The sequence below is a fragment of the Babesia bigemina genome, assembly GCF_000981445.1.
Source record: "Babesia bigemina genome assembly Bbig001, chromosome : III".
Lineage (NCBI taxonomy): Eukaryota > Apicomplexa > Aconoidasida > Piroplasmida > Babesiidae > Babesia > Babesia bigemina.
In genome coordinates this window covers 2,280,694-2,306,006 of record NC_027218.1, presented here as the reverse complement: position 1 = coordinate 2,306,006, position 25,313 = coordinate 2,280,694, and the positions used below count along the sequence as shown (strand labels likewise).

Genomic DNA, 25,313 nt, shown 5'->3' with positions numbered 1-25,313 from the left:
GTGGGTAATTTAGCCAACCCCAAATCGTTAGTTGGAAAAAAAATCATGAGAGCATGCAGTTTTGGACTAATAATGAACCTCGGTCATTAATTCGTTACTACCGCCCCTATATTCTTAGAGCTTAAATATTAATCAGCTCGTTGACTCTTTGCATCACGAAGTTGCCCCAACCAGTTACTGTCCAACAGCTACATCTTGAGCACCTCGTACTGCGGGTTACAACATTGCTCCCATTTGTGCGCACATACAATACGTTTTAAATCAATTGCTTACTCGTGATCCGAAGGTTCTCTCACATCACCAAATTGTATGTCTTGCTAACACCACAGGCCACATCAACAATGTGGGTTGACGACTGCAACACGTATCGATAACGATAGCATTTTAATGTTATTACATATTATTGGCGGACATTCTCATCGACACATGATCAATTCGCTTAATCAGTATGCGATATCAGCGAGCAGAACGTTGTTGCCACTTGTTTACAAGGCCATCGCCGTTAGCCATTTTACCACGTCAGTCACCCACTGGTCTTCACTCTATTCTACCTATCAACCTGCTATAATCTCCAGTCTAAATTTGTTACCCGCAATTGTTATGGCGACAAATAATGAATGTCCCATACAGACTGACACCGAATGGTATACAGGAATCATTACGTCACTGTGTTAACACATCCCAGCCGTTTGTTACATCATTTCATATTACGTCATGTTCTGGGCATCCCCATCGCTAAGTAGGCGCCGATGTCCGGGTGTGTTCGATCCAGTTGATGGGTGGCGTCAGTTGGTGACAACTGGTATGCCGAAATGCTTCTATATGAACTATAATGACTGTAGTTTTTATATTGTCCATGCCATATCCCTTGGTATTAATCTAACCACAGCAACAGTTCACGTATACAGTCTACCAACTACCACCGCCGTCATGGATAACATGATACCATTGATTATAGCTGTGGTCGATATTGCGGTCATGATAAATGCTTAAAAGCAACATGAGCGAGTTTATAACGATGCCATCAGTAAATTCCGAGGTCAGCTCCTCCTTGAGGTGAAGCAGATTGGTTATGGACTAAGTGGCTTTAAACTTAAGTTACCATTGGATGACTGGAAAATTTCACCGTATGCATAGCTGTATGAATGGAAGTAAAGGAGGTGCCACACGTTGTGAGGAATTATGCAAGAACGTTGCCCTTTGTTCTGCTTTGCTCATTGGGTACATCTTACTTCGGGTTGGGAAAGCATATCGGACTAAATGGCTATCGGTGTCATAAGCATAACGTTGGAACTATGTTAACGGATCTAAGATTTCCTATACCGAGTGTTAACTGGTGATGCGCTGGCGAGAGACGAAGGATTACTATGAAGCAGGTGAGTGCAGGTGGACCAATCTATGAATTTATATCACCAATTGTACATAGTTGCGACCATCTGTTACGAGTAATCACTATGAAAGCAGCGAGTGTTTGACGTGCCATCATTCAGAGGAGATGTTGAATTGGCATGTATGAATGTTGCGCGCCATTTTAGTAGAGGCTTTGAACAGTACGAAACGTTTGGCTAAAATATCCGAGAATACGTCCTAAAGTTGGCGACATATACGGAGATGGCAGGGACAATAATATGATTCAGGTTCTCTTACGAATAGGATCATGGAAGATGCTACCAAGGTCGTCCCACCAGAGGTGGTGGAAGGATAGCGTAACCTGAGACTAGTGAGGGTATGACCGATATCGTGTATCATACATAGTAAAACATCTTGACAATAATCTTGACCTCGAGAACCTGCCTCATCAATGCATGCATTGTTCACGCAGTTACACGGTGTCAGTATTGCGGAATCTGGAACCACCCACACCTGGCCAATAGGTAGACGGCAGACTGCATGTATCGATCTGGGTATTTCGTGTGGTATGTTTACTACAGGTGTCGGACGTTTTGGGTAATTTGTTCATTGCTTCGCAGGGCTTATTGTTAAGGAATCCGTAAGGGAAGATGGATTTTGCGTCGGCGTCAGGTGTTGTTTTCGCTGTACTCGCCTTCATACTCTTCACATCGTTAATCGGCTATGCTATTTACCTTTATAAGACCAAGTCAACGGCTTACCTAATCCCCAAAGAAGTCTACGAGTGGACCGGGTACACTTCGGCATGCACCGGCCCTGGAAGCAAACATCTCTCGTAAAATTAAATCCGGTATAACATACTTACAGGCATAGTACATCACAATGTCGATTATTTACCGTATATAACCGTTTCATGCCTCACCATTTGAATTCGAAGATTTATTCCTACGAAATATTTTTCGATTGTCCAGCCCAATATGCTGCCAGAGCCTCATCTGGTTTGAAGTCCCACCAACCCCCACTCGATGCACATTATCGGATTTACTGTTTAACTTAACAACCTAGTTCCTCGCATCCTCCCCATTGTGCATCATGAGTCCCGACAAGTTGATCCACCTTGTCAAAGATGTATTTTTACCTTAATCAGCGTTCCGCAACACTTATTAAGGATTTTACGATTAACCAATGTGGCATTTCTACTATGTTGTATAATAGAATGTACTTCATCATCAGTATACAAAAACTACAAGTAAGGATGCAAAAGTTCAGAGTATGGCTGAGGCGCTTAATGGAAAGTATTGTTAGATTGGCAAACCATAACCAATTTAACTTTAATCGATTCATATTTCGACCTCCAAACCTTTTCAGGCTATCACAGTTACAGAAATGCCCCGCCGACCTTGGAAAGCTGTGTTCCCAGGATATATGCAGAATATGGTTGGGTGTCATAGTCGTCGTTTCTCTTATTTTAGCATTCTTGTTTGTGATGCGATCTATGTTTACCGAGAAGTTCCACGCGTTGATGACTAAGATCTGCGCCACATTCGCCATCTCGCCCAGGCATCCCGGCAGATCCCGATTAATTTCGTCGGTAACACAATAGCCGAGGAGGCGAACATTGACCGCTACCACGCCGTCCTTCCAAGGGCATACGCTGGCTTGGCGTAGAGTTTATTATTGCAGCAACTATGTCATGGCACTGAAGTAGCAACACACGCTAATGCTATCTCGTCGCCACTTTATCCTCACCAATTCTGCTTGCATGAGTCACAACATTAACATAAGTTGACCAACGGCTGTTGCCGTTGTACTAAGTGGCGCCTTCGTAGCCTCTCTGTGGCGCACCATGTTCATAGAAAACTACATGTTGACAACGTCAATGTGTGTCATTCCAACGCCAGGCATCTGTAATGTCGATCGGTTGGCCCTGTTGCATACCTTAGCATTATCGCCCCCACCCAGCCCACATACCCTCCACTAGTCACGTGAAATCGAATGAAATCCTGCCATACTCTACCATTGCACATGATAACCCAAGGCGTTCGCAATAAATGCCCAACGTAATTTGAAATTTTCCCGTACCCTTTATACCATCTAAGTATAACCCGTCCACACCCATATCACAATGTTCCTGTAAACATCTAACAATAAGATTAAAAACACAGTAAACAGCATCAACGTATTACGTCAATTAATACACTAGCACACTTCCACGCATACTGTCTTAGTTGATGTTAGGTCACAGAATGATTCCCATGGGTGTCATCCACCCCTCTGTTAGTCAGATTTTCGAATCTCACAAACGGCCATGTAAACGTCGCTTACGTGCCTCTCTATGCGCAGTTCAGACAGCAGAGACGTGTTTAACAGATGTTCAAGCTATTCACAAAACTGCCCTGGACTGTCCCCTGAGCCACTCGCTCTAGGGAGTTAAATACGCAATCGATGGGCTATAGGGTGTCGTGCGACCCATCTATAGATTGTATGGAAAGTAGGCTTGTGACAACGGTACGGTTAGTAAGATGACGAAAGCATTACTCAGTTACTTGATAATCTGCAAAAGGAAAGTGAGAAGTTGACTGACACCGGCAGTCCTTGGTTGAGTGAGTTTGCGAGGCACAATAGAGGGATCGCCGTATGAAAAAACAAGGTACGAACAGATATAGAGGCTGCAGAAACGTCCGATAACAAACGTAAAATGGGCCATCTTGTTCAATTTGCCAATGTGCATCCTATATATTCTGAATATGATGCATGAAAGTGTCGCCGGGTACTTGCCAAAACAACATTATGTGGCATTTCATAATACGTCATTAGACAAGCATTGTGCCGTTAATCCGTACTACTGTGATCTAAGTGCGATAATACGAAGTGTCGGAGTTTATTAATGAGTGCGATGTAAACCGTTCATTTTGCGGGCGCAGAAATCGCGGACCTTGTGGAACGGCCGGATGCGGAAGGTGGTCATGACGCATATGGCGATGAAGATGAGGGCGACGGGGACGATGATGTAAGGGGCGGGGGAGGTATGCGGTTGAGTGTCGGTCTGAGAATGAGCGCTGAATGTAGAGGAGTGGCCGGAAGTAGAGCGTTTCTGCTCACAACACTTACATGGACAACTGATAATCTTGGTACAAGTACCCTTTTTAAGCTCACATAGAAAAGCGTTGCATACCTTCCGTAGTCTGAGGGGTCTGTTTGCCTGCGAACATTGATCACAGCTACTACCATTACATTTGTCACAACACCATGGGCAGCAATTACACACGTGAGGCAGATAACAATTCTTACCACAATCTCTACACTCCCCCATCTTCCCGCTCCCCTCCCAGTCCCCTCAACCTGCGAACATCAATCACCTAGCAACGCACTCATCAACACGCACCTACCAAGCACGCACCAACCACTCATGAACACGCAACTCAGCAAGGCGTGGCCCGTCCCATCAACCAGCACAGACATGAACCACGTACCTCAGCGAAGGACACTGACCGTATCCCATCGGCGCCACGGTAGCAGCAAGATGATGACCATCCAGTGCACCGCCACTCACATCACAACTATGCAGCTATCACAGCTGCAGTATTACCGAGGTAAAGCATGTTGATACCATCCTTGCGGTGGCATGCAGGTCAACCGGTGCCAGGTGCGCAGTCAGCTCCATACAATACAGACCGCACAACGTTGGCACCGCCTACGACAGCTGTTACATGTCATGTAATAAGTACCTACCTAAGCCACATCGGTTGGTTAATATAATAGTAATATACACTGCTACCACCAATGCCACCTAACTACGCCGTCCACTGTCCATCACGTTGCAGTCCCGGTGACATTTCCCAGTGACGTACATTGCTGGCATTGCAAGTTGTAACAACGCAGATACATAGTTACTCACGTAGCACGGCACTTGTCAGCTGCCTACGTTGGTCGCTCTCCACCCAGCGCCCAATTACACTGGCAAGGTCGGATGGCAGATATGTCTCACAAGCAACGCATAACTCAACGTACTGAGGTATATTATTTATTAAGTGGTCTCCATGAGTCTGGTTATGCCTGGCAGCAGTCACGCTTTCCTCTCACCACAGTGCCATAGATGCTGCAGTAACACAAATAACCACTAGTGCTGTAGTGCGATCCATCACTAGGCAAGTAATGACTACATTAATGCGATAACTACTATTTGAAACCAAGTAAACCAATAGGGTCCTCGTCGAAGTAGTCGACGTCTTTGTAAAGTGAGAGCATCTTCCGGCCTTTAGTGAGTAGGGCCTTGACGTCGATGAGGTGGGAGGCCTTGGTGCGGATAAGGTGCGAACGGATGTGGAGTATGTCCAGGCGGTATAGCATCGTGTTGGCGAGGACCAGCAATGCGGTGGACCACAGTGCGACGATGGTGTAGATGAACGGCTCCCGGATGTTGTAGAGGAAATTGTCCATGGTAGTCATGAGGGTTGCGATAGGGCCACCGTTGACAATTTCCTGCAGCTTGGCGATAACCTGTTGACATGTGAGTGGTGACTGCGATTTGCCCTCCGGTGGCGTGAACCCGTGAGTGTAGAGGAGGGGCAGGGCAGTGGAACACAGGTGGAGGGATGAACACTTGGTGCTAACATGCTTCTTGAGTTCATAAAACAGCTTTTGAAGTGACTCCCACAGTAGGTCCGGCAGGTACACCGCCCAGCTGAGGTAGGTGTGGGCGAAGCTCTGGGAGTACAGGGCGTAGGCCCGGTAGGTGATGGGCGAGCAGTGTGGATGGCAGCTGTCAGGGTCACTACCGCAGCCGACCAGTGTGGACAGGGTACGTAGATGGTCATTGCTGTAGTTGGAGTTGTGTTTCGATATGAGAGACTCTTGACCACGGATGCCACTGACAGCTTGGAGGTCGTGGCGACCAAGATGGTCCCAGTCGGGGCAGTCGGCATGTGACTTGGCGAGTGCAGTGCCCAGTGGAGACAATGTATCTAAATACATATCATGAAGTGAATTTCCAAAATTGTGGAAGTACGATACGAGCTCCCCGGTGGTGCGCGGCGTCCGCCTGGTGAGGCAGTTGAGGTAGGAGGACAGCGTCAGCAAGGGGTCACTACCGCCGCAGCTGGGAGAGAGGATGGCAGAAATGACACTCCCCAATTGTGATTTCTCAGGCAAGTCCTTCGCCTGAAATCCCATCCTTATCCTGCTCTTGTGGCACAGGTTGCACGGGTCGAAGGGGTGAGTGTCGAAGGTGGAGTCCCAGTCGTCAGTCAGGAACGCCTGGAGGTGAGAATTGGTAGGAGTGATGTCTCTACCGTACTCATCATGTTTCCATCCACCACTTAGTTTATCCCTATTACACTGCGACTTGAGGAACTCCAACTGGTGGTGGCAGGCGTAGACGTAGTCCCGCAGCTGGCAGATGAGGGCGCAGCAATCAGGCTCGTCGGATTGGTCAGATGGCTTAGGCTGCACAGGTTTTGATGACACATGTGCTCTCCAGTTAGGTGCAATGGAGGTGAGCACGGAACCTGCAAACATGGAGGTAAGCTGGAGTATGTCGAAGACATCTTTTGGTCTGATGTAAGAGCCGTTGACGGAGAGTGCAAGCTGTGAAAAGTCACTATGGGAGCCACCAAATGCCTTATCAATACATTGTCTGAGAGTGCTATGATGCTTTTCGCTCTTAAGCCCTGCCAGCCACTGAAGCATATCCCGGACAGTGCGAGGGGCCTGGGCGGGGAACAGCTCCGTCTCGGGGATGTCAGTGGAGTCTCCGATTTCAGTCTGTTTCATCCACGGGGCAATGCACATACCGACTGTTTGAGCGTCGTGCGTATAAGGATCCACGTACCTGTTTGGGAGAGACTCCGGAGGATCGATTGGTTCTATGTCGAGATTGATGGCGGTGGTGACTGGGTCTATTGGGTCCAGGGGTTGGAGGTTTGGGAGAGGAGGCTCGTCTATGTTCACGTCATAAGAATCGTCTTGGATTGTGCGGTCGGGAACTTGGATTTGGAGGTCGACGTTAGAACTCCCGTGACCAACGGCGCATAATTCGGTATCATCCTCCTCACATTTAGAAGGTTTGAAATCCGCTTTTTCAATGAGCACTTGGGGGTGAATCGGCATGGAACCAAGAGAAGAGAATGGGTCGTCGTGCTGGAAATCGAAGTACACATCCCTAGGCCGAATCTCTGAGTCAGCGGAACGTTCGGCATATGAATTATGTTCATAATCGCGACTATGTATCTCCAGATCAGTTGCGGGGACTGTGACTGCAAGTGGCATTCCCCCTTTAAAAGGGGGATCAACGATAGTTGTTGGTTTAATATTTCGCTGTGGAATGTCGAAGTCGAAACCATAAGGGTCGCTGGGATGTGTTGCAACCACGACATGAAAATCTGAGGCGTTAGACACCTTCATGCGTTCTGCATCTATCTGTACTGCCTTTTTAATTTCCTCTTGTTGCTGATTTAATCTGTCTTCAGCCTCCCTCAGCAACTTGTGACGGTCATATATCTTTTTCTTTTCTTGTTCACGCATCTCTTCAAAGCGTTTTTCGTCTTCTAGTTTCTTTTGTTCACGTAAACCCTCATTCCTCATTTCAGCAAAGGTGAAGGCTTCATTACCATCCAAGTGTAGTGCTCCCTGCGGGGACGTCTCTTCCATCACATCTCCATCCATGAATATTTTAGGTGCAACATCAGCGTCCAGGTTCCCGTATTGCTCGATTTGTGGAACATACTGCGGACGCTGACTAACAGTGCGATCGGTGGGATGCTGGGTAAAGAATGGGGCCCGACGGGAAGGCCCATCGACAGGACGGCTGGGTTGGCTTGGAGGAGTGGAGGGAGTAGTTGTTGCGGGATGTCGACTGACTTGTTGCTGATCTGATTGTTTCTTCTGCAGCAACCGTTTCTGCTGTAGTCGTTTTTTCGTATCATTGCTTGCACTGCTGGATATATCATCCACGTGTTGTTTCTGTTGGATGTCCCAGATTTCTTCTCGGTTGTCCTTCAATGTTTCGTCAAGTTTCTTGGCGGCTTGCTTTTTTCTTTCATTCCGCATTTCGATAGTTTTACTAAATTTGTCGAATTGCCAGTCATTTTGTCCCTTTTCTTTTTTTTGCTTCCATATCTCTGCTGCTTTTTTTTGTTCCTCATCATTCGACTTTGCAACTTTAACTTTAAATGCTTCCTTCTCAGCGTCTAAATCCCAAAATTTCATTTTCGCCTTGGCTGCATTTAATGTCTGCATTTTCTGCTGTTTTATGGAGTCTGTGTCCTCTAAGACTGTCCCGGTTATATCGGAAGGCTTAATGCTCCAAACACTCTCGTCTTGCGGACGTGTCCTCCCACCTCCTGGAACAAAGTACGGGCGACGATTACTAACACGGGTGGTGAGACTTGGACTGGAAGGCGCAGGAGCATGAGGGATGGGTTGAGTTGCACGGGTGGGTGGAATTCGAGGGGTTGGCTGCATTGAGGGGGTGGGTGGAGTTTGAGAGGTAGGATGAATTTGAGGGGTGAGCTGATTTGGAGAAAGTGTTGGTGCCTGAGGTCTATTTACTGCGGTTTGTGTATTACGCTTTTCATCTAATTCGGCTCGGAACTTATTTTCATTAATTTTTTCCAACGTTTCTTGAGCCTTTTTCCATATGTTCTCCATGTTTTTTCTGGCATCATCATTTTTGCGTTTTATTTTGCCTCCATATACATCTAGGTGCTTTTTCAACTGTTCGGCCGCTGGATCCAACTGCGCCTTCCCCTTCCCATTACTACCGCCAACCCCTCCAGCTCCGCCACCTGTACCAGCACCCGAATCAGTGGATGTCGTATTAGAAGCGTTGGTGGAACCTTGCGATGTACCTTGACCATTTTGTTGAGTGGTGCTAAAAGTGGACCCCTGGCCACCCGTGCCCTGACCACCGACTGGAGCAGGGACACTGGATGACGGAGAGCCTTGGGTTGCAACACCTGGAGGCTGAGAAGAGACAGGGGCTTGGGGGACAACAGTCTGTGAACTATTAGGATCACCGCCCTGTGCACCTCTACTTGTAATACCTTGCTGAGTAGGCACAGAAGTAGACACCTGACCACCACCGGGACTAGGGACACCAGATGACGGAGGGACAAGACTGGAATCACTTGAACGCTGAGTAATAACATTCTGTGAAGTGACAACAGGCTGTGAACTATTAGTAACACCGCCCGGTGCACCCTGCCCATTGCCACCTTGTGGACCAGCGCTAGACACACCCTGACGACCACTGGAGCCAGGGGCACCAGGTGACGGAATGCCTGAACTTGCACCACTTGGAGGCTGAGCTTGCGCAGGAACTTGAGTTGCAGCAGGCTGCGTAGCTTTAGAACCACTGCCCGGTGAACCCTTACTTGTACCACCTTGCTGACCAGCGCCGGAAGCAGGCCCCTTACCACCACCGGTACTAGGGGCACCAAGTGACGGAGGGGATGAATTTTGGACACTTGAAGGCTGAGATTGGACAGTTGATGTAGATCCACCAGCCTTTTGACTTCGAGCACCACCGCCATTTGTACTCCCACTCCCGCCACCGGACTGACTAGTAGAAGCAGGGGCTGCAGGAGTACCGGGGGCAGGGGCTTGAGGGGGAGCGACTGGCGGCGGTTGAGATGGAAGCTGTTGCTTTTGAACAGTATTTTGAGGCGAAGAAGATGTTGTAGACTTGGTACTAGAAGACCCTTTATTGCCTTGATCACCTTTAGGCCCTGCCTGCCCTGGCGCTCCTGCACTACCGGGAGGCGGAGATGGAGAAGATTTGCCGACTGATGAAGTTGCAGGCTTTCCTCCACTTTGACTAGTATTTTGATTTGTACTTCCTCCAGCATTCTTAGCTTGGGGCTTCGTAACCTCAGTTTTGGTGGCAGTCGGCTTCGCCGCCTCGGCTTTGGTGACCACAGGCTTCGCAGCCTCAGTCTTGGTGGCCTCCGTTTTAGTGGCAGTCGGCTTCGCAGCCACAGGTTTCGTCGCTTCAGTTTTGGTGGCAGTCGGCTTCGCCGCCTCGGCTTTGGTGACCACGGGCTTCGCCGCCTCGGTTTTAGTTGCTTCCGTTTTGGTGGCAACCGTCCTCGCTGTGTCACTCTTTATATCTGTTGAAGGCGGTATTTCAGGTTTTTTGGGTGGACATGCCCCACCTTCTAAAAGTTCCCTAAGTCGATCCAGACCGTTTCGCGGTTGGAGAAGTGTATTAAGTACATCACGCCAATGATGTTGAAGCAATGCATTGCGACGGCTAATCATCCTTTTAAAGTGATTGTCTTCAAGTATGAACCCGTAGGGGTAGAGATTTTCTGTGAAATATGCCCCAAGGTTGTCCTTATTGGGAGCGGCGACGGCAGGATCATCCGTTTTAATTTTCTGCAAGTTATCTCTCACTGTTCTCAAATTCGCTCTAAGCCAATTCGCCGCGACTTTTGCAAATTCGTCCATATTGATATCTTTAGATTCTAGTGACTGGCCGGTATGGTCGAAGGCTTCTTTCCTGAACACTTTATGCATTTGAGATTTCACTGTTGTGCAATGTTGTTTTAATTCAGTCCACTTAATGCACGTGTCTTTTTTTTGCACAGCCTCTTTTAATTTTGAACCACTTGGGTCCGTCTCAACAATGGCACAAAACGTTCCCACCAATGCAAGAACGTTTGCACTGTTCACCATACGAGTACCGCAATCAGAAAGAATGGATATAACTAAGACGTCGAGCAAATAATTATGTCGTGATGTATTCAAAATGACCCCAAGTTCCGGAGCCATATTGAAACCCTGGCGATAGCCATCGTAATACTGATTATACCTCACATCGCCAGAGGTGAAACCACCTGGCATCAGGCCACCGTATTTATTGCTAGGCTGTGCATGAAGATACGCATCAAGGTCACCGCCATAGCTACTGTACCAATAACTGGATATCGCCCCTGGATAATCATTCTTCCATCCACCGCCACCAAGTTGCTCAAAAGTCGCGTTCACATCATACCAAAGATAATGCAACGCAGAGATAAATCTGGGTAGACAGTCTAAAAGCGTGTCAACAATTTGTGCGGCAGTTTTATCATTATAGTTTCCAGCAACACGTACATAACATAATCGATTGTAAAAGTTCGACACGTTTGTGAGGAATTGTGACAACGATTTCTCAATGTCGTTTTTCATGTTACTAATCTTATAATACTTTTTAATACGCTCATACAAGTTACTGGCCGTCTGGCGTTGCATATTACTATGACTTTTCAACCACTCCAGGAACATAAGACACTCCTTCAACGTGCTCAGCGGCACTCCATGTGCCGTGCCTACAGCAGCGCTTTTAGCTGTCATCCTGCTCAGTCACAATCACTCGCATACATACTGTAATAAAACACCGAGAGATGTGTCGATGACAAGGTGAACTACTAAACCCCTACGTGATCAACGCGCCGATGCGGACACGGGAGTATTGCCATACTCAGACATCGATGCGGAAACGTCAAGTGCGCTACGTGAAAAAGCTACACAGCGAACTGCCAGTGACATCGGCGTGAGTCATGATACCAACAACACGCCCGCATTCCCCCTCAACGGACGAAGGACTAAACTGACACCCCTTCCACCTACCTGAGGAGGAGGTAAACGATAAGCTCATATATTTGGCAACACCTTGGGCTTACTGGCGGGGTGTGGATCGAAGGGTGGAGCACGGCGTGCTCCACGAGGGTTCCGGGTGGAATATAGGATGCATATCCTCACCCCGCATTGACGCCGCCAAGCCGTCTCACATAGGCCTTTTGCGAACATCAGGGTACCCACGATGCAGCGTGCCGCTGTCGGCTGGGTAGACACCAGTGCCTCATTTTAGCATCACCCCAATGACCACCAGAGATTGAGAACATTACCCCACATTGCGTTGGCCTAACGAGGTGCAGATTATAAATCGCTGCATCAGTCTACGCACGAAGTTCTCGCCTTGCAATTATACATCTGTGCGTGATCTTGCCAGAGCGACACCCTCGCCAGCCGTGCCCCCTCAGTCACCTTCCAGCAGCATTGCACCATAATACCCATGACACTGCCAGCTTCAGCTGACGACCCAGCTCACTCATTAAGTAGACAATCCACATGCGGCAAACTCAAATTCAATAACTCCGTGATGTCTAGACGAAATCACTATTGATGAGAGTTCCTCACATCCCTACCACATTGCTGTCTCACCCCTTATTGAGCTGAGGGGCATTGAACGTGTTCCACTGACTTGCCACTCACTCCATTTTCCAAATCTCAATAATCGTCCTGACACGTAACGCCCAATTGTAAATCAGTTGCTGCTTTTCTCTCGCCCGCATACCATTAAGCTGTAAGGCGTGCGGATGAGGCCGATGACGGGTGGCACCTTAAAATGCGCACTTCAACCTTGTTTGTATTACACCACAAAAGCGTTACGTAGCAGTCTATATATAGCGCCGCGAAGATATTATGATCAATTAACGCCCTCGCACTATACATCCCCAGCGGTGGTCTGGTGTAGGCAACAATCGCCACCGTTATCAAGATTCGTATAGCCACTGAATTGCAGTAAATGTTGACGTCAAACAAGAATTTTTGTGTATTGCGGGCATTGCTGGTGTTTCAAATTGTGAACAAATACGCTGATGGTTGTACCCCATCTGACTGATTCACGTAGTGAGAATGAAAAAGTGTTAACATGGTGATACGTGATTACATTGCTCCCTCACATCAATCCTTACCAACAACCGCACTACGTATACACGAAGCAGATTACGCTAGACTAGACTGCCGAATTTCGCCACCCAAATGACCACATTCTACCCTATACTTACGCTGATACTGGAACAGCCCAACCAACTAAGGGACCAACATTAACAAGCAAGAACCGATTGGTGTAGTTGATAAACAAGTTACTACATCTGTGATAGTCACTACTTGGAGTAGTAGTTCTCGATATGGATGGTGGACAGCATAGCGCCCCTGACGGTCACGCAGCGGCACTCTGCCCTACCAGGAGCTACCTCTCTGCAACTCAAGACATGAAACCAACCAGAGATAACACATGCACAGCTACAATGGAGTAGTATCATTAGCCCGAAAATGATAAACAACTAGCGAAAAAAATCTGGTGGAGATGGAGACTTGCAATATGAGGATGTCCAAGGAACTGTTGAAGCTCGGAGAGAGGGCGTTCACGTACGAAACAGGATTAGAGATGGTAGTTGTGTGATAGAGTATGTGACTCTCGGATATTATTGCTACGTTGTGAGTGGCCGTTGTTGTCGAGCAGGGTGGATGCCAACACGTGGCCCCCATAGCGTTCGGCAACGGACCGACGTGGAGTCCGCTACCAGAATCAGCGTTAGGCTGCAGCAACTCAAAACCGAGAGCCGGTTCAAGGCACGTAGCCACCTAGCACACTCTAAGATGAGAGTACATACTAATAATAAGTAGGTGGGTAATCGAAGGGGAAGTGTCGTTGGTTAGGTTACCCGATGCTCTCGCCGCATGGGAGATGGGTAGTGTATAAAGCATAAGAAAATAGACATATGACTATCGAAACACGATAACGTGATGATGACAGCCAATGCGATGCATTACTCCCTGGTTGAATTTACAACATACAAAACATAATGTAGACATGAATGTGGGGTAAGCTTCTAGGTCTATATATGACCTGCTGGGCGTGCTGTTCATGTAGTGCGAAGCACCTTATCATGCTACCCTTGGAGGTGTGGTTGGTGGCGGATGCTTGGGTGCTCGCCTAGCTCCTTGGGGAGACGGCTTGGCGGCGTCACGGTGCGGAGTTAGGAGAGGCGTACTCTCTCCCATTCAAAAACATAATGGTGTGAGCTGTTTACCAACTGTGCTCCACCTTGTCATGCTAGTCAGGTTCCGTCCTTGATAGACAATTGCGTTTGCGAAATTCCCCCGCCTCAGGTAGGTGGGATGTTTGTAATCTTTGTTTTCTTGAATGTAGTTTGTAAGGATAGGAGTCATGTACCTCGTTTCAGTGCCATGAGGCACTTAGTTGTCACTCGTTTCAGCTCCTAATCTTGCCACTTTTCCCAATAAGCAAACTTGGCCTTTTGGCCATGCTGTCTTATAGGCAGCGGCGCAGGCCCTGGCTGCCTGGCAATGTGACTGTCCGACTACAGACGGCATGGCGCCTAAGGCCTTGACGGAATGTCCCGAGAACCTTCGAGAGGCGATCGACTGGCTCGTCCAGGTGCGGCACTGTAGCGGGGTTTCAACGCTGTCTGGCGCTCTCTCCGCGTTGTTCGACAATGCTGCTCAGGACGCTGAGAAATCTCTGCCGTCTCTGCTCGACACGGATCGGCCGTCCGCCAGAGATGTGGTCTCCAAACTTCGGGCGTTTCAGAGTACTCTTCCGAAAGACTCTGAGAATCCTAATAAAAACATTATACATAATCTCTGTGCCTCCGCTTGCAGCTTCTTAGGTTATCGGTATCGTGGGACCTACGACGGTTCCGGGATTGTATATGGCAACGCCTCCCGTCTGTGCGATGCCATCCTGGCATTGCTGTATGCCGTGTTCAGTGATGTCTGTGATAACCAGCCTTACGTTGCTGGTAGAAGTGTATTACATGATGTGATTGTGCAGCTGAAATCCCAACTGTGGCGTGGCCACAAGGGGTTTTGTCAAGCCATCCCCAAGGTGGCCACTGGCCTCCAGAGGTACAACGCCGCTGTCGAGGCTTCAAACGAAAGAGTAAAGGAGCCGATTCAAACAGTTTTGGAGTACGTGAAACCAGATGGTGAGTTGTGTAGAGGTATAAACATATTGCAGATAACGGAAACATCTACGTCAGCTGAAGATGAGAAAGCTGTGGAGTCCGCTGTCTCCTTGGTCGAGGGGTGCAAAGAGGTTGCCAGGGTATTGTCAAAAAGTCTCATGGCAGCCAAAGATGCCATTAATGACCTGAACCCCAAGCTGAAAAAGAAGCTTGAGAACGCCAGGAGAAGCTTTTTCAACCACGTCGACTGGCTGAGCAGGTGGTCCAAGAAGGGGCAGAAAAAGATGTTGGACAAGATGATACAGAAAATCAAGAATAGGCTTAAACAGCTTGCAAATGCAGTCAAGGACAAAATTAAACAAGAGGTGCATACGGTTGTCGAGTTGTTGAAGGACCGTGTCAGGGAGGTTAAAATGAAGTTGGAAGGTATTACTGTCAGTCTGGAGGAATATGTCAAGGAACTCGGGCAATGGATGGATGAGGCGAAAGAGTATATTCAAGATGTGAAAAAGTATGTTAATAAGATAATGCAGGAACTTGATGGAGAGAATAGGAAAGCGATTGACAAGGCAGCCGCGGACATTGATAGTGAGCTTAGTGAGAAGGTTGAGGAGTTGAATCAGTGGATTGAGACGGCGGACGCCGCCGTCAATGTGGCTAAGGATAAGGCAGATGATGTATTCAAGAGGTTGGATAAAGATGAGAAATCTGGGACAAAGATTAGTCAAGGGTTTGAGAAGATTAGTGAAGCTAAGGAAAATGTTTCGGAAGTTAGTACCCAACTGCTATCTGTCCACGACGATTTGGTAGGTTGGAAAGATGCAACGCAGGGTGTGATCAGCAAAGCTGCTGGGAAGGCCGGAGAGGTGAGTGGGCAGTTGGATCCTTCACAAAAAGGTGATGGCAATCCAATTGGCAAGAACCTCAAGGATATTGAGACCGCTGAAAAGACTATTTCATCCGCTAATGAACAACTCAAAAGTCAAGTCGATAAGTTGAGTAAGTGGATCACCGAAGCTGATAAAATCCGTGAGCAGGCACAGAAGAAAGCCCAGGAAGTGTACAACAGCTTGGATGTTCATAAGGACCTTAGTGAAAAACTTGGGCAGATTAAAACAGCAAATCAGGAAATAAAAAGTGTTAATAAGGAGCTGAGTGAGGTAGACAAAAATCTGGAAGAGTGGAAGCAGGTGGCCGGGAAAGTGATTCAGGATGTGGTCAAAAAGGCTGAGGATGTATATAAGAAGCTGGATCACGGAGATAAACAGCAGCTGATTAGTCAAGGCATTACGCAGATTAATGCAGCTAAAGATAACGTTGATGGTGTTGCTAAGGGCTTAACATCTGTTAATGAGGATTTGCAGAAGTGGAGAGAGGCGGCAAAGGCTGTGCTTGGCACTGTGATTGATAAGGCTAGTGAGGTGCATAAACAGTTAAATCCAGATGCGCATGATGCATCCCATCCAATTGGCCAAAAAATTAAAGAGATCGGCGACGCTAAACAAGAAATTGATAAGGCCAATCAAACCCTTGGTCAACAAGTTAAGCTTTTGAACACCTGGATTAATGAGGCGGAGAGCATCCGCGCTGCCGCTGAAAGTAAGGCCAAGGAAGCGTACGACAAGTTGAGTGTTCATGAGGAACTTAGCAAGAATGTCAATAGAATTATGGACGCTAGTAAGGCAATTAAAGGTGTTAATAATGCGGTTGAGAAAAAACTCAAGGAGTTGGGAACGTGGAATGAGAAGGCTAAGGAGGTGCTTGACGGGGCTATAATAAAGGCGCAGGAAGTTCATGGTAAGTTGCAAGATGCTGTTGTCGAGAAAATTGATGAAATTGAACAGCATAACAAGGAAATTATTACTGCAAATAATAGCCTTGAAAAAGAAGTGGGCCACCTAGGTAAGTGGAGAGCTGCCGCCGGTAAAGTCATTGATCAGGCCGACGAGAAGTGCGACAAAATTCTGGAGAAAGTGCAAAATGAACATCCCAAGAATTACGATAAAGGCAATAAAACAGTTATCTTCCAACAAGCTGAAGATTTGAAAAATCAGGGTAAAAGGCTTTTGGATGCGGCGAAAAACGCTAAGCAGAGAGTTGAAAAAAATGTCAAATCGGCGTTGGAGGCTGTGAATGAGATGGACTCAGATCTCAAGAAGGATTTGTTTGACGTTAAGACAAAAATTAAGCAGGGGATTACGGAGGTTATTAGTACGTTGCAGGTGAATAAGTTGGGTGAGAGAGTTAGAGAGGATTTAGTTAAGCTGAGGGAGCGGATTGGAAATCTCAAGGGTAAAGTAAATAAAAATGAAAAAAATGGCGGCACTCTTGTTAAAAAAGAGTTGGATGCGCTTGATCAAGCGAAGAACACGCTTACCGAGGAGAGTCGTAAAATTAAGGAGCAGAAGTTGAAGGAGATGGACCAGCGGTTCAACAGTGCAATAAAGGAGTCGCTTAACCAAGAGGTCGAGAAGGTCACTACGGCGATTCAGACTCTGTACGGCAAAATCAATCCAAAGAACGACAGCGCATCAGAGACTGATAAAAAGCAACTTCACAAGATTTTTGAGCATATTAACAACGAAGTTGAGAAGATTAAGGGTAAGGCAGGGAGTAGTGCATCTGATCCAATCGCCAAAGGCCTTGATGGTATTGTATCTAAAACGAAAGGGCTTGTTCGGGGGTTTGGGGACAGGAACAAGAGCGGTCATGGATTTAGTCAGAGAGTCGATGGGTGGATTGGCAATATTCTCGGTATTAATCAGAATACTGGAGGTAAACAGATAAAGGGGATGGAAGCTGTGATATCTTGGATTAAAGAGTATGATAGCAGAGTCAATGAGCGTAACAACGCTTTAAAAGATCAATTCAAACAAAAAATTAAAGAGGCACTTAATGAGCAAATCACAGCCGGCCAGGATAAAATATCATTACGCGACGTGAAAGAAAGCATCGTGGAAAATTTGACGAAGGTCAAAGAGGCTTGTGATACATTTGCAGATGCTTTGGACGCGAAGCTGACGAAGGTGGAAATAGAGAAAACCATCGCTCCGATTGTCCGTAATATTCAGGGTTCATCAGGCGGGGCAGGAACGTCGGGTGGAAATGCCGAACATCTCACCACCGCCGTTAAAACAGCCTTAATTGCGCTCTGCAGGTGCGTTAAACAGGTGGCTTCAGAAATAGATTTCTTGGGGGTACGAATGTTTGGCGGAATTATAGACGAAACCAAGAAGACTGTTGATGGGCTTAATACAAATCTTACCAATGCGGCCAAAACTGGCACCCCCGCAATTGGCACCGCCCAAGCAGTGGACAACGCGATCGATAAAGTAAGGGAGGAAGTTAAGGGGCTTGAACAAAAATTTGAACAGGTCAAAAAGCCAGTTGAAGAAGCAGTCCGAGACCTTGATACCGCCGTTGATACCTTCGACAAGCAAGCTCAGCAGCAGGTCAAGGATGCGGCCGAAGGGGCGATTAAAGCGGCGGCTAAGGAGATAAGTAACAGTGATAATGTGGATCTTGATGAAGCGCTGAGTAAGATGCAGAATTTCCACGAAGCTCACCAGAAAATTAATGATGAGCTTCCAACACAACTTGAAAGCTTACTCAATGAGCACATCGGGAGGGATGGTAAGGTAGGTGGTGGTGATACAGTTTCACTTAAGCACACCTTAAGCTTGGGTGCATATAGAAAGCACATTAAACAAAATGGAGGTGATGAAGGAAAGCTTAAACAAGCGATTGAGAGGATAAGAGACGGTGTCGATGACGCCTTGAAAATGGCCGATCCAAGTGTTAAAAAAACGATTGAAGAACTGACCTTTAACTCTGCGTTTGCTCTAATTGCAAGTGAGCTGTTGGGTATCACCCATTTAGTTAATGGAACAAACTCCTTCGTAGATGGAGGCGAACAAGGCGTAAAAGCGCTTTTGACGGAGCTTCATAAGGGGATCGGTAAAAATAAATTGGCTGACACAGAAAAAGGCCTTGAGGCAATCATAGAGGCTATTAGAGATATGCAAAAAGAGGCGTTTGGTACAAAACCCAAGGCAATTGAGAAAATCGCCACAGATATAAAGGCGCAGGTTGAAGATCTTAAGAAGAAGTTGAAGAGTGGTGATAAAGATCCAATAATCAACGCATTGAAGGATTTGAAGGATGCTGGTCTAGCTAGTGGGCAATGGAACGGCAATGATGGGCGTCAGGTAGATGGTCTTCTGAGAATCTACGAGGACCTTCAAATGCAGAGTGGGAAAGTGCCCGATCAAACCGGAATTATAGGAGAAGCCATTAAAAAAATTAGATGGGAGCTTTTAAAACTCGGATATAAGTTGGACAATCTCTTCACTGATGATGATATCCTAGACAAGTTGAAGGAGTTGCAAAGGAAGATAGGTAAAGACGCACATATAGATGGTGACAACCTTCGAGCAATTTGTAGCATTATTGAGAAGTTGCAAAATGGGCAGCTTACTAGACAACCGACGGTAATCGAGGGAGCACAGGAAGTAATCGCAAAGGAACTAGAGAGACTTCAAGGTGAGTTGAGAAACGGAAACGGCAATGGTGTCATTAACGCAATTGAAAATTTGAGAGATATTGGATTGAGTGAAAATACCTGGGTTAAAGCTGAACACAATAAAGGTCTCCAGTTGATAGAAAACGAACTTAAAGAGCAGCAAGAATCGTTGGCACAACAACCCGGACAATTCAACTCAGGCGTCGAAAAAATTATCACTATGATTGCGAAGCTTAGAAAAGAGCTAATAGATGGCAATAGCGGCAAGGATGGTGTTATCGACGTATTAGTACGCTTGAAGGATAATGGGCTCACTGAAGGCGAGTGGGAAGAGACAGGTATCCATGGTCTTGGACTCATTCAAAAGGAAGTCACAAAGCAGAATAAGAAGTTATCCAACGCAAACAAAATAATAGACAAAGCAACTGACAGTGTACTTTCATATACACAAAGTGTGCTTAAAACTGCTAAACAGAAGTTACGAGATGATATAGCTACTGACGACGTACTGGACAATTTAGAAGAGCTGCAAAAAAAAATTGGTCTCATTGGAAGTAATGATGATGCCACCCTTCGCGGAATATATAAGAAAATTAGTGGGCTGCAAGAAGATGCGTTTACTAATAACCCCAAAGAAATTGAAGAAGCAAAAATCGCCATTAACAAGGAACTTGAAGAGCAGCGGGCGACTTTGCAAAAAAATGTCACTGATCCGCTAAAAGATTTGGTGACCAATGGATTCGGTAAAAGTGACAAATGGAATGGCAATGCCAAGGGCTTTGATAATATTCAAAAGCGCCTTAACACTCAAAATGACACGTTGTCACAACAACCCCAAAACATACAGGATGGAATCAATGAGATAACCGATGAGCTTAAGAGTCTCAGAGCTGTGTTGCAGGGCACTGGCGACGACAATCCCGAAAAAAGAGGCGTGATAAAGAATTTAGAACATTTAAGAACACAGATCGGCAATAAGGACAACAAAGGCCTTAAGAAAATCAAAAGTGAAATTGACTCCCTTAACAAAAACCAAATCCCGGTTATCACCCAGAATCTCAACACCATGTCCACTGAAATCACCAACGCAGCTGGACAATTGGGTTTGAATCTGATTCAGCTGGGTGATCCACATATCGACGTCAAACTCAAAGACATACAAGATGGTTTCGACAACCTCCGACTCACCGATCTGGCCGAGGCCATCAGGTTGTGTGACGATTTCCTTAATAAAGCCGACGAGATGGAAAAGAACACCATCATCGCCCTTTTGAAGCACGTCGACGATGACGTGTACGACGCCATCAAGGACCTCACCAAGGAGGCCCGTACGCTGTACGTGGACTCAGTGAAGGAGGCATTGGAATTGTTTGTCAAAAAAGTGGAGGAGGATTTGGAGCAGCTGCCGAATGAAATAAACAGGGAAAGGTACATAGGCTATAAAGGGTTCATGAAGTACTTGCAAGGATCGCTGACCTCCGATCTAACAGGTGACGAACAGAGCGTCGCAGAATTGTCATCCGCATTCCAGGAGGTCTTCGAGCAAATGGAGAAGTACATAAGGGTTGAGATCACCAGGCTGCACGATGAGCAAAAAAAAGAGCAGAATCCCTCTTTGCCACCGACCGAAGAGCCATACACGCCCAAGCTTAATGATGTTTATGAAGCGCTCACCGCGCTGCTCGCCTACCTTAGAGACAATGATGACGGTGCCGACAAACTCACCGAGCTGGTTGAGAGGCTGACCAAGGCGCTGGGTGATTTCGTACCCTCCGACTTCAAGCACCTGTGCACTCCACTGCTGGATACGGTCTCTCGCGGTCTCACTAAATTTGCCGCTGAGTTTGGCAACACGTACCTATCTACCTACTCCGGTCAGCGGTGCAGGGAGGAGCACTCACACAAGTACGCCAAGGTGTTCCTCAGCCTGATACCTATGACGCACAAAGCGCTTAACAAGTTGATGATGAAATGTGAAGGTGAGTGGAAACATCTTCCCATTAGTATGTTCACTGCTGGCGACAGGGACAACGCGCTTGGCAACTACCTCACCAGGTGCGGCTACAGGGTGTCCAGTTCACGGGGTGAGCAGGATGGCGAATTGAACAACGTGTTTACTGGCGGTGGGATTTACGAGTTGCTATTCACCCCAATTGAGAGTGTGGACATCGAGATGATGATTGACGGTGATCCGATGAAAAACGGAATTAACTTTGTCCAGATCATATCGCTGCTGTACAACCTCTTATGCCGCTACTTCCAGGTCTGCCACATCCCTGTTCCCCCTGAGCCACGATACCCGTGCACAGTCAGGGACATGTTGTCGTGGCTCTCCGGGCTGCAGTATACAATGGTGGCTGACAAGCTACCTGGGCACTGCAAGGCGTTGCTCAACCGCCGATGCCACGATGGCGACACCCCTAACAAGGAGGATCCCATCATGGCCAAGTGCATTGGTGAGCTACCTATTATCATCGCATCAGCCTGTTCACACTCCACCGCCCTGCTCACCGCCATCCAGGGCAACGGCCACGGCTTCGACCTCGCCGCCTACCCGTATTCGGTGGACTTCTCCAACAACCGCGCCAGGCTCCACTACCCGGCTGACCCAGACGCACTGCTTGAAATGCTACGTGATATAACATGCCGTCTAAGTAAAGTGCTCTACTTCCTGTACTCCCAGTGCTGCCGCAGCACCGCCCGGGTCAAGGGGTGGCGGGAGTGCGCGTACGGCAGGCAGGTGCAGTCAAACCACTGGCAGTGTAAACAAATCGGCACTTACCCTAGTACTATCAGCACTACTACTGCTGCAACAACTACCACTTCCTCCACCTCCAATCCCGGCTGCCCTCCCACCTCGCCGCTCCAGTCGTTCCTCTCCGACCACTGCCAAGGTCTACTGCCGCATACCCTAACTGCTGCTGACATGACCATCCAATGTGCCAACTGCGCCGCCAACCAACCTGGCCAGCAGTGCCTCACTCCACTCGGCTTCTGGGACCTTGGCTTCGCCGCCTCCATAAGTGGCACCGGCTGGGATCTCGCCAAGCGCCTCGGAGATATGTGCCGTGACGCCGACTCATGCCTCTTCGTGCTGTGCCGGACTCTGTTCTTGTTGTGTCCCACTGCACCCTCATCACTGGCCGATATGTTCTCATTATTCACGCAGGTATTACGGCGGTGGGACTCTCATGACCGCGTTCAACACCGTGGAGGCACGTACACCGATGCCTCCGATTTCATATCGCATCTCAACACCGACGGCATCGACAGTCTCTTCCCGCTGTGGAAAGAGCTCCACGGCAGCTATGAAAATCACAAGCTTACCAGTGCCATCGCATCACTCGCTGGCCATGACCACATAAGCCACGATGCGCTGTCGAACCTCTTCAACGACTTCACTTGCAAGTCACCCAGTGGATGCGCTCCCTACCTCCAACCCCTAGGACTCCACGCCCGTCACACCTACCCGCAGAAGCACGCGCGGTTATACATCACGTGGATAATGTACATGGCATGGCAGTTCTGGGAGTTGCTATTTGATTTGTTGCAGGCTCTGGACAACATCGACTGCACGGCCTCCGGGTGTGCCACATGCCCCTGTAAACCAGGCATACACGGTGGGAAGGACACCTGCCACTGCCCATCCATCGTCCACTGCGCCGGACCTCTGCCCACACTCTACCGCCACGGATTCACGTATCGCAACGCAAATCTCCTGGTCACCGATAATCGTGCCATGCGCTGCGGAGACCTCAACGCACAACTCAAAAGGGCGCTGCACTCCGACCACTTCACTGAATTGTTCCGGCAAATCGACCAACTCATGTGGCACATCCGGATGCCTTTCTTCTACTGCTTCATCGCACTGTGGTCTCTTGTGGCGCTGTACATACTCCACACTTCCCTGTACCGCATGGACGTCTTACGCATCAGGTCACATCTCCTTACCACCAAGGCCTCACACCTTATTGATGTCAAGGCGCTACTCATCCCGAGCAGAAAAATGCTTTCACTCTACAACGCCAGTTACTTCGACGACGACCCCAACGAGCTGCTCAACTTAAAATAATAATTATCGCAGTTACATAGTACATTGTACATTGTGTTGTTTGATGTGTTTACTGCAGGTTGATGTCATGTCTGTCGGTTAAGATTGTTACTTTCATCGTCAACGTTGCCATCACTGTGTTCTCATGTGTACCCATGACACTAACCAGGCACCCTACCTAGCAGCTGACCTAGTGACTGGCCAAAAGGCTGACTTAACGCCCAACCAAAGCGCTAACCTAAAAATCACGCAAGCTTCTACCTAAATGCTATCCTAAACTTAAATTTGGTCTGCGCGTTTGGAGGTTTGTTGTCCGGTACGTTGAGTTGTGAGTTACTTTTGAGACGTCTACGTCATATCACCGCAGTTCAATGTGAAACTACGTATTTGGCCACCAACGTAGGCGACTGTCGAGTGCCATGTTAGGTGACGTCATGGATGGTTAGTTATATGAGTGGCAGCAAGGTAGTACCATATGCGTCGCTAAGCAACAAGTGATGCCTCTCCTACGTGGTGGCCAGTGGACGGCTTAGTTATGGGACGCTAATTGCAACACTGTAAATGACAAACATGATAATCGTGTGCTGTACGTCTGCTGTACACTACTTGGAACACCAGCATATCGACACAGAGCAGTGACGAAGTGGCGTGGTATGTGATGGATGGAGTTTACTGTGGAACTGGCATGGGTTGCCCTGCATGCCTCTGCTAAGATACCAGCCACATGTGTTACCTTGGCAGCGTCTTTGTTGTGATATCTGCATATTTGTGATGTGACTGGCTGTGCGTTGAATGGCGGTAGCGCGGTTGGTCGGAGCGCCGATGGGAGTTGGTTGGTATCCGGGACTGAGATACACCTTTCATAGTTTGAATGTTGATGGTAAAGGCGGTAGTGGAAGATGTCGGCTGAGTGTAGATGTCGTGGAGGGGACATGAAGTGTCCCGACGACCGTTGTATATGCCGTGTCGAGTGTTGTAAGAGGTGTATGTCAATCGGTGGTGAGTGTTCAAAATGTTTGGAGAACAGCGTATATCGCGGTGATATGTATAATTGTGACCCTGCAATCTGTGAGACCACATGTCAACCAGATTGTGATTGTCCATGTTGTGAGAGTAAACGTGCACGGCGTTCCGCCGTTGTCACCGCTTCCATCATCATCCTCGTAATAATCTTCCTAATACTCATCTTACATTTATGCGCTTTTCACATTCTGCCTTTCCCCCAAGTCCGCGAATACATCGTCCGCAAATTACCGTTTTGCATCGCATTTTATAATTAAGCCCAACACTTTGTAATATCGCACTTAGTTCATTGTATCCAATATAAATGGCACAATGCTGATCTAATATCGTATTACTAAATGGTTCGAAATCGTGCATCGCAGTGTACCCAGCGAGACGTTCACAAATTATATTTAGACGTAGTGACCAATGTGGATCGGTATTCTACACAGGATGGACCACGGTGACTGGACTGACGTTTTTGTTGGACTTCTTGACACGCTCCAGATCCTCCCGCACCTCGGGCTGCCCGTTTTTCACACCGTCGCCGCACATGTCGACACACTAAACAAAATGGTTTACCCGAAGTTTTAATCGTCCCTCTGAGTTTGACCTTTATCGTTGCCCTAAT

The 25,313-nt window shown here is 47.6% G+C and overlaps 6 protein-coding genes across 6 annotated transcripts; 4 read left to right on the top strand and 2 right to left on the bottom strand.

The window, feature by feature from the left end:
- Positions 1-1,145: 1,145 nt before the first annotated feature.
- Positions 1,146-1,340, top strand: BBBOND_0309200 (hypothetical protein; the record flags this gene model as incomplete). The annotated part of the gene is made up of 1 exon (XM_012913749.1): positions 1,146-1,340. One exon carries the CDS (start codon positions 1,146-1,148, stop codon positions 1,338-1,340), a length of 195 nt encoding a protein of 64 aa, XP_012769203.1.
- A 660-nt stretch (positions 1,341-2,000) lies between these two features.
- Positions 2,001-2,189, top strand: BBBOND_0309190 (hypothetical protein; the record flags this gene model as incomplete). Its single annotated transcript, XM_012913748.1, has 1 exon — positions 2,001-2,189. One exon carries the CDS (start codon positions 2,001-2,003, stop codon positions 2,187-2,189), a length of 189 nt encoding a protein of 62 aa, XP_012769202.1.
- A 2,684-nt stretch (positions 2,190-4,873) lies between these two features.
- BBBOND_0309180 (hypothetical protein) lies at positions 4,874-5,196 on the top strand (the record flags this gene model as incomplete). Its single annotated transcript, XM_012913747.1, has 3 exons — positions 4,874-4,943; positions 5,005-5,095; positions 5,175-5,196. The coding sequence occupies 3 exons, from the start codon at positions 4,874-4,876 to the stop codon at positions 5,194-5,196; spliced, it is 183 nt and encodes a 60-aa protein (XP_012769201.1).
- A 333-nt stretch (positions 5,197-5,529) lies between these two features.
- BBBOND_0309170 (hypothetical protein) lies at positions 5,530-11,685 on the bottom strand (the record flags this gene model as incomplete). The annotated part of the gene is made up of 1 exon (XM_012913746.1): positions 5,530-11,685. One exon carries the CDS (start codon positions 11,683-11,685, stop codon positions 5,530-5,532), a length of 6,156 nt encoding a protein of 2,051 aa, XP_012769200.1.
- Positions 11,686-12,602: 917 nt separating this feature from the next.
- BBBOND_0309160 (hypothetical protein) lies at positions 12,603-13,665 on the bottom strand (the record flags this gene model as incomplete). The annotated part of the gene is made up of 3 exons (XM_012913745.1): positions 12,603-12,695; positions 13,264-13,356; positions 13,462-13,665. 3 exons carry the CDS (start codon positions 13,663-13,665, stop codon positions 12,603-12,605), a joined length of 390 nt encoding a protein of 129 aa, XP_012769199.1.
- An 847-nt stretch (positions 13,666-14,512) lies between these two features.
- On the top strand, positions 14,513-23,701 carry BBBOND_0309150 (hypothetical protein; the record flags this gene model as incomplete). Its single annotated transcript, XM_012913744.1, has 1 exon — positions 14,513-23,701. One exon carries the CDS (start codon positions 14,513-14,515, stop codon positions 23,699-23,701), a length of 9,189 nt encoding a protein of 3,062 aa, XP_012769198.1.
- Positions 23,702-25,313: the final 1,612 nt, after the last annotated feature.